Below are 10,000 nucleotides of genomic sequence, written 5' to 3' on the forward strand. Positions count from 1 at the left end.
TGGATAATGAGAAATAAAGAAGAGAAGATAATGAAGAGAAAGAGGAAGAGATAATGAGAGGCAAAGGCGAGTAGATAATGGGAGATGAAGAAGAGATAATGAGGAGAAAGAGGAAGAGATACTGAGAGGCGGGATAAAGGAGGAGGCAGTGAGAAAGGAGGAAAAGGAAGAGGAGAGAAAAGACAGAGACCAAAAGAGAGGATTGAAGCAGGTAAAGAGAAAGGCAGAAAGGCGAAGAAAGGCTTGGGGGGTGGGGGTGAGAGTTTCGGGGGTGGGGGGTTTGGGGGTGGGAGTATGGTGGGGTGGGAGTTTGGGGAGTGGGAACTGGGAGAGAAAAAACAGAAAGGACTCGAAAGCGTATTCATATTCCCCACTTGTACCCATCCCAACAAAATTCTATCAGCCTCCCCCCCCCCAAGGAAAAATATATATAATTCCCTTTGGATTTCTGAATTTGCTCGGCAATTTTATTTTTGATAGGTTCAGAAACGAAGGAGAGGAAATGTCCATTCCAATAGAGGCCATTATTCCTTATTCCTGGATGTTATTTTAGACCATGTGGTCAATTGTCCGACTTGCGTGGGAAGCCTTTGTCCCTCAGCCTCCATTTCCGTGTTACTGGCCGCTCTTCCTTCGTTATTTTTTTATTATAATTTTTTTTCTATTCCCGTCCTTTTTTCAGTTATATTTCTCTGTTTTCTGTTATTTTGGTTTCATTGGTTACTGACAATTAATTCGCGAATATTCAACGGAAAAAAAAATTCGGAAAGACATAAGATAAATATGCAGAAGTAGACGTTTTACATTATTAGAAGAAAAAACCATCGAAGTTTTGGTCAAATCAAAGCACAGGATAGACGGCATGGAGAATTTTTTTTTTCTAAGAAAGAAAATATTCATAAATATCAACTACTTCATCAATTAATTATATTCTATCTCAGGTTTCACTAAGCGGAAAAACCGCAGCCCCTCAGTGACTGGCAACGGTTTCTGGGCCCCCCCACATATCTCTTGAACCATAATTTTTTTTATTAAATTTTATTTATTTATTTACTTTTTTTTTATTCGATAAAACTATCGCCATTTTTTCTCCCCTTCCAGGCCTACCTGGATTTGGTGCGTGTCTTCAGTTGGAGATCTTTCTGTATTTTGTATGAGGATAACGAGGGACTTGTCCGTCTTCAGGAGCTACTAAAGACGCCGCCCCCGCATGAGTTTAAGGTCTCCATCAGGCAACTACCCCAGGGCGATGACTTCAGGTTTTTTTTTTTTTTTTTTTTTTTTTTTTTTTTTTTTTTTTTTTCTTCGTGTGTGTGTGTGTGTGTGTGTGTGTGTGTGTGTGTGTGTGTGTGTGTGTGTGTGTGTGTGTGTGTGTGTGTGTGTGTGTGTGTGTGTGTGTGTTTGCGCGTGATTCATCATGGTCTTGGATCACGTATTTCCCTCCAGGAAGAGAGCTCAGAGCTCATATATGACCGATCTATGGGTAATGCTGTGACCTTGCACGCACACACACACACAACTTCCCGCCCTCGAGAGTTGGAGTAATGACTCGCAGCGCAATTATACTGAAATTATTTCAGCCCTGGTGTGTGTTGTGTGTGTGCGCGTGCGTATCTGTGTGTGTGTGTGTGTGTGTGTGTGTGTGTGTGTGTGTGTGTGTCTGTGTGTGTGCATTTCCATGTGTTCGTCATTTATTTGTTTGCTTGTTTCAGTATCTAAACATTTACGTGTTTTATATTTTGTGCGTATTTTTGTGTTTGTGGGAATCTATTCAACATGACCTTGTTCTATATATCCTATATATTCCGAACTGCTTGTTACCAGCTGCTTGTAATTAGTGAAGGATAACAATGTAATCATAGGCTTTAAAGCGTCTAAATTAATCATACTATTGGCTCCCTTGAACTGTGTTCACATATGTACAGTGTTCTCATGAACAAGTTGCATGGATGAGATGAACATTTATACGAATAAAGTAATAAATCACAATAAAATTATATAATTAATAAATGAATATTATTTACAATATTGAAGTTCTTCGTCAAAGACATAAGTTTGGCTAATTATGTTGATGAATAGGTTTGATTCACTTTGAATCCTTTTTTGAACATAAGTTTCTTTGATTAATTTTAATTGCATGAGCTTTGTTCATCTTGTTAGGACAAACCCTTTGAACGTAACTTTACACATTGGACCTTTGTTAATTTCTTGATGAGGCTATGATAAGTCAACCGATGTTGTACCTACAAAGGTCTCGCCGATTTCAAGTAAAAAGGACTTAGAAAATTAACTTTGAATGAATGTATGTGTATATATATATATATATATATATATATATATATATATATATGCAGAGTTCACTAGAAAGAGGAAAAACACACGGAGTCCGAGCGCTTTCGTGATATATTCACATGAAGGAATATATCACGAAAGCGCTCGGAATCCGTGCATTTTTCCTCTTCCTAGTGGACTCTGCATATTTCTGATTCACGTGTGCCTTGTGAAATTTGCACACACACACACACACACACACACACACACACACACACACACACACACACACACACACACACACACATATATATATATATATATGTATATTTATATATATATATATATGTATATTTATATATATATTTAAATATATATATTATATATATATATATATATATATATATATATATTATATATATATATATATATATATATATATATATATATATCCACAACACAGTTATGTCGTAGCAGTATTATATATATATATATATATATATATATATAATATGTATATAATATGTATATAATATATATGTATATAATGTATATATATGTATAATATATATATATATATTTATATATATATATATATATATATATATATAAATAAACAATGTACTTCATAAATCTTTTAAGACCAAATCACCATAAAATTCTATGGGATCATCTCTGCACCTGAATTTCACAAGTCTCACCCTATTCAAACACCACCGTGAGACCTTTTCGTGAGACTTCTCACGTTTGGCGCTTCCTCCTTCGTCAGGGACCTTCTGCGTGAGATCAAGAGGACGGGAGAGCAGAACGTCATCCTCGACTGTGACACAGGAAAGGTCGGGAACGTCCTCAAGCAGGCACAGCAGGTCGGAATGATGTCGGCCTACAACAACTACATCATCACGTCGTTGGTGGGTCACCTGCTTACGCGTACCTGCTGGATGTCTTACCTGCTAATAACCTGTCCCTGCCTGTATTTTACCTGCTGATGACCTGTACCCGGTTGTAACATACCTGCTGGATATCTTACCTGCTAATAACCTGTCTCTTATTTTACCTGCTGGATATGTTACCTACTAATAACCTGTCCCTGTTTGTATTTTACCTGCTGGATACGTTGCCTGCTAATAACCTGTCCCTGTTTGTATTTTACCTGCTAATGACCTGTCCTTGCTTGTGTTTTACCTGCTGAATATGTTACTTGCTAATAACCAGTCCCTGCTTGTATTTTAACTGCTGGACATCTTACCTGCTAATAACCTGTCTCTGCTTGTATTTTACCTGCTGGATATGTTACCTGCTAATAACCTGTCCTTGCTTGTATTTTACCTGCTGGATATGTTACCTGCTAATAACCTGTCCCTGCTTGTATTTTACCTGCTGGATACGTTACCTGCTAATGACCTGTCCCTGCTTGTATTTTACTTGCTAATGACCTATCCCGGCCTGTACTTTACCTGCTGGATATGTTACCTGCTAATAACCTGCCTCTGCTTGTGTTTTATACCTGCTGGATACTTTACCTGCTAATAATCTGTCCCTGTTTGTATTTTACCTGCTGGATGTATCACTTGCTGATAGCCTGTCCCTGCTTGTACTCTACCTGCTGAACCTCTAAGTGACCACGTGTTCGTGCGTTCTGCCTACACCTACCTGCTGGATATATCACCTACTGATATCCTGTCCCTGCTTGCCTTTTTACCTGCTAAAAGTTCAACTCGTCTTAACCTTTAAGTGAGTAGCCCGCTTGACTATGAAATCATACGCTCTGGTTACATTTACCTGCTGGATATATCACCTGCTGCTATCCTGGCCCTGCTTGTATTTTACCTGCTGAATTGTTAACTAACCCTAATTTATTCTAAGCCTAAATGGTTATTGTATTTATCTAATTAGATAACAGCTGATAGCCCTGAGTTGTCCTCCCCTCGCTGAGATAAATGTAAAGAATATAAATTCCATTATACCCATTGTGAGATTATATCAGTTATAACTATAAGTACTTATAATTATATGTATTTTACCGTTTATATTTTCTTTACATGCGTCCAGGAGATAAAGGTTTGAAATCCCTTTACAAAGTAAAGAGTTTATAATTATAAGGTTTCAGAACCTATAGAACAGATTCAGATCCTATTGTGAAGTATTCGATTCTTCCTCAAAACTGAATTCTTTTATTAAGTTGATATGTTACATGTTTCAATAAGTTTACTGTATTATTGTTTTCTTCCTGTATAAACAGGTTGAATTTCTTCATAGGAAACAAATCATTTCATTTTTACACATACACAATTGATATGCACAGTACATGTTCAACACATACGCACATGCACACACACACACACATACACACACACACACACACACACACACACACACACACACACACACACACACACACACACACACACACACACACGCACGCACTCATACACACACAGAGGAAACTCCCCTGTCCTTTGACCTCGAGTGACCCGTGACGTCAAGGCTGTGACGTCAAAATATGACGTCAGCTTGGGAAGCAGGAGAGAGATTTGTAACGTCACACTATGACACTCCAGTGAGGTCACAGTCCGTTGACCTATGACCTTGTTTGTGACGTTGCAGGATTTGTTCTCGGTTAACCTCGAGGACTTCAAGTACAGCGGCTCCAACATCACTGCTCTGAGGATGATTGACCCCGATCGAGCCGAGGTCAAGAAGGTCATGGAGGACTGGGAGCACAGGGCAGCCGAGTATATGAAGGACCTCCCAAGCGACCAGGAATTCGTACAGGTAAGGAGGGAGAGGAAGAAGGAGGAAGAGGAGGTAGAGGAAAGAGGAAGGAAGAGGAAGGGGAGGTAGAAGAAAGAGGAAGGAAGAGGAAGAGGAGGGAGAAGAAAGAGAAGATAGAGTAAGGAAGAGGAAGAAGGAGGTAGAGGAAAGAGGAAGGAAGAGGTAGGGGAGGTAGAAGAAAGAGGAAGGAAGAGGAAGAGGAGGTAGAAGAAAGAGAAGAGAGAGGAAGGAGGAGGAAGAGGAGGTAGAAGAAAAAGAAGATAGAGGAAGGAGGAGGAAGAGAAGGTAGAAAAAAGGAAATAGAGGAAGGAGGAGGAAGAGGAGGTAGAAGAAAAATGATATAGAGGAGAGAGGAGGTAGAAGAAAGAAGAGGTAGAAGTAACTGGAAGACTAGTATGAGGTACGAGAAAGACGAGAAAAGGAAAAGGAAGTAGAAAAGAGGTAAGCTAGAGTAGATTATATATATATATATATATATATATATATATATATATATATATATCTATATACAGATATATATATATATATAAATATATATATATATATATATCTGTGTGTGTGTGTGTGTGTGTGTGTGTGTGTGTGTGTGTGTGTGTGTGTGTGTGTGTGTGTGTGTGTGTGTGTGTGCGTGTGCATGCATGTATGTGTGTACAAACTCGTTGATTTTTTTCATATTTCATCTTGGTAATAACAATTAAACTTGTTTGATTATGATAGTAGTAGTTATTTCTCTTCCATTATTTTTTTCCTTAAAAAAATCACTTTTTTCTTCTTTAAAGAAAATTACTGAAGCAAAATTGCGAAGAAACTTGAAATGTTATTCTCTAGAAATGTTGAGGAAGAATCCTCCACTTTGCTAGATATTCACAAAAGAAACTAGACGATGCTTGAGTTGGACTGAATATAATATGTGAAGTGTGTCATCGTAACCAAAGAGGCAAAGTGTCTACTTCATTACCAAGATAATTTTCACCATGATTTATCACCATCATTCTTATCTCCATCATTAATATCACCATCACTGTATATCACCATAATTTTTACCATTCTCAGTTTACCCAGACACCGCACTCTACTCCACTAGTTTTACCTCTAATGTAACCACCATCACCACCACCATCACTACCATCACCACCATACCACCACCATCACCACCATCACCACCAACGTCATCACCAACACCAAAATTAGTCCCATTTCACCACCACCATCACTACCAACATCATCACCAACAACATTGATACCAGTACCACCATCACTATCAACATCATCAACACCACCACCAAAATTAGTTCCATTTCACCACCACCATCACTACCACCAACATCACCATCACCACCAACACCACCAACATCACCACCAACATCACCACCATCACCACCACTATCACCACCACCAACATCACCACCACCAAAATTAGTTCCACTTCACCACCACCATTACTACCACCAACATCACCACCAACACCATCACCACCACCACCAACATCACCACCACCAACATCACCACCAACATCATCGACACCATCACCAATAGCACCACCACCAACATCACCAACACCAAAATTAGTTCCACTTCGCCACCACCATCACCACCACCAACATCACCACTAGCATCATCACCACCAACATCACCAGCATCATCACCACCATCAATACCACTACCACAATTAATTTCACCAACACCACCAACACCATCAGCACCACAACCACCACCACCAACACCACCACCAACACCACCAACAACGACAACAACACAAGCAACACCACAACCACCATTATCACCACCACCAACACCACTACTACCATGAGTTCCACTTTCACCAACCCCCAGTTTCACAAGTATCTCTTCCATCTCTACTATCACCACTGTTATCACCAAATAACTGCGTTGTGTAGCTTCTGTAACCTCATCTTCCTTCTCCTCCTCCCTGGTTATATGCTAACAGATGAGAGACGGGTTTTGGACGGTAAGTACACAATCCCTAATCACGTCATGCTAGCATGCTCATTGCCATGCTCATTTACGTAAGTCTCTATGCTGTTTTATTTATCCTTCATGCTCGTTCAAATGCTCTTTTTTATTTCCCATGTCCCTCCCTATGCTCTCTTGCCCTTCCCAATGCTCTCCTTTCTTTGTATTTATCTTCATATATGCTCCTCTCTCCATGCTTGAGTACCCAATGCTCTCTTTCATATGCTCCCATGTCTCAGCCTTATTGTGGTTTTCATGCTCTTTTTCTCCTGAGGTCTGCTCTTCTCACTGTATGCTCCGGCACCTAATGCTCTTCTCATTCCACGATCTTCTTGCCCTTTCTTCAATGCTCATTTTGCTTGCAAAAGAAAGTAAAGGTGTGTGTGGTTTTTTACTGTGAAGGCCTTATCACATTGGAAAAAATTTCCTCCGATTGTTGAAGCAAATTTGCAGCGCACAGCTTTTGGGAAGGAATCTGAGATGCTGGAAGAAAATATATAATTTCCTCAAGGATATCAAATGACATTTTATGTAGATTATTTAGAAAAATTATTTAGCCATAGTGATTTGACGGCGGAAAAAAATGACGGAGGTTGCCAATTACCGCCGATGAATCGGAGGTTGTAGGAAGAATATCCCAGTGTGATAACTCTTTATGTCTACAAAACCTTCACTACCACTCCATTTTATTTTATCTAATTTTCGTTATTTGATTAATTCTGTTTTTTCTTATTTTGTTTATTTCTGTTTTGTTTTATTGTCATTTTTATCTCCTCTCTATTTTATTTATCTCATTCTTTTTATTTTTATTTTTTGTTTTATTATGTATTATTTTCCAGTTGTCCATTTCTATTGTAGTTATTATTATTATTACTATCATTATTATTATAATTATCATTATTATTATTATCATTATTATTATTATTATTATCTATTATTATTATAAATTATTATTTTTGTTAGTATCATTAGTAGTAGCAGTATTTTATGCATTTGTATCATTTTATAATTTACCTGATTATTTGTTTATTTATGTTATTATTTCTCAACCCCATCTTATACGGTTGGCCCAAATTCTTGATTTCCCGTTCAATGCCTCAATTCCTTCATACACCTTTCGGTTCGTTCCTTCTTTCATTCGATTTTCATTTATCTATTTATCTATTTTATTTTTATCTTTATCTATTTCTATCTTCGTCTTTTATTTTATTTATTTATTCATTAATCTTATTTATTTATCTATCTCATTTTATTTTATTTTAATTTTTATCTTGTTTTATTTTATTTTATTATTATTATTATTATCATTATTATTATTATTATTATTATTACTTATTATTATTATTATTATTTTATTATTATTTTATTATTATTATTTTTTTACTTCTTCTGTCTAAGGGAGCGAATTGTTTCAATATCGGTTTTCAGCAAAGCTGAGGTAGCAATCAACACGTCGCCAGGATCCCATTTTCTGTTACCTAGTGCTCATTTCCCGTTTTTTGTATGTGTGTTTATGTTTCCGTCTTTTTTTTCCGTTAAGCCCGTTCCTCGTTTTCTAATTCCGTTGCTTTCCTCTCCGTTTTCTGTGTCATTAGGCTTGATCTTCCATTTGTATATATATTTTTTGTTTTATCATTATTCTTTTTGTGATTGCATTGGTAATCTTATTCGATGTGTATTTCCTCCTGAATACCATTCATATATATATATATATATATATGTGTGTGTGTGTGGGTGTGTTTGTGGGTGTATATGTATCATATATATGTTATATATATATATATATATATATATAAATGTATATATATATATATATATATATATAGATATATAAATGTATATATATATATATATATATATATAAATCACCTGTGATTATTTTTAGTTTATATTTTTCCAAGAACTTGTTTTCCATTTTCTGTTTGTGCCAATTCCCAAAGTCGTATTCAGGCAAAAGGATATCGACTTTTATTAAGGTAAACGGCTTCTGGTTCTTATCAAACTGAGGTGTCAGAGACATTTCAATTATATCAACTCTTATGAATTAATAACAAGAAAGTAAATAAAGTTTGGAAGAATTATCATGAAGACATATTGCAAAACCAAACAAATGTCGCAACTTAGTTCGAAAGGTGCAGCCCTCAGGGGCTGGCATTCGGTCTCCTGAATGAGCTCAAGATTTCTCTGTCATTTTTTTTTTTTTTTTTTACATAAAGAGAACCAGCGACTGTTCATCTCCAACTGAGTTCAGCCTGTGGAAAAAAATCCAATTGGAGAAATATATGGAAGCCTCGAGAACCGTTGCTGGCCTCTGCAGGGCTGAGGGTTTCCAGTCAATGACACTTGGGACAACAGTTGTCGCACACACACACACACACACACACACACATGTAGCATTCGCGGCCGCTACTCCAGCGGTCCCAGTTCGATTCCTGCCCAGGGCTAAACTAATTTCAGCACCGCTGCGCTGCGAGCCGGCACTCCAAATCTCGTGGTGGTGGGTTGTGTGTGTGTGTGTGTGTGTGTGTGTAAGGTCACAGCAGTACCCATATATCGGGCATATGCGAGCTCTGGGCTCTCATTCGGGAAGGTAATAGCTGTTGATCACGAGTCCAACATGTGATCTAAGACTATGGCGAATCGCACATACACACTACGCTGATATAGTCACTTGCAATACAGTTTAATCTTATGATTTATATGGTTAGACTTTCCCCTTCTAGTTGGTCTTGGTATGGACCAATTGGTCAACCAATGTATCCTACAGGCAGTCAATGCGACTGATTTCAGAGGGAAATATACATGTTTATATATATATATATATATATATATATATATATATATATATATATGGATTGGGTTAAGGGGGAACCTCAGAAAAGGCCATAGAGGAGGAAATTTTTTTTTACGATGGATTCCAGAGTCCTGATGTCCCAATTTATTTATTTATTTATTTCTGTAATCATCAATGCTGTAACTA

General features: G+C 37.3%; 1 protein-coding gene across 3 annotated transcripts in view; it reads left to right on the forward strand.

The window, feature by feature from the left end:
• Positions 1-10,000, forward strand: part of LOC143027145 (glutamate receptor ionotropic, kainate 2-like) — an 868,199-nt gene that overhangs the window by 829,958 nt on the left and 28,241 nt on the right. For all 3 annotated transcript variants that reach the window (XM_076188207.1, XM_076188208.1, XM_076188209.1), the window contains exons 5-7: positions 1,102-1,259; positions 3,041-3,182; positions 4,879-5,046. In XM_076188207.1, coding sequence (XP_076044322.1) covers positions 1,102-1,259; positions 3,041-3,182; positions 4,879-5,046 — 468 coding nt within the window. The remainder of the gene's footprint in view (positions 1-1,101; positions 1,260-3,040; positions 3,183-4,878; positions 5,047-10,000) is intronic.

This window comes from Oratosquilla oratoria, chromosome 7 (assembly GCF_046742065.1).
Source record: "Oratosquilla oratoria isolate Oo_2021 chromosome 7, ASM4674206v1, whole genome shotgun sequence".
Lineage (NCBI taxonomy): Eukaryota > Metazoa > Arthropoda > Malacostraca > Stomatopoda > Squillidae > Oratosquilla > Oratosquilla oratoria.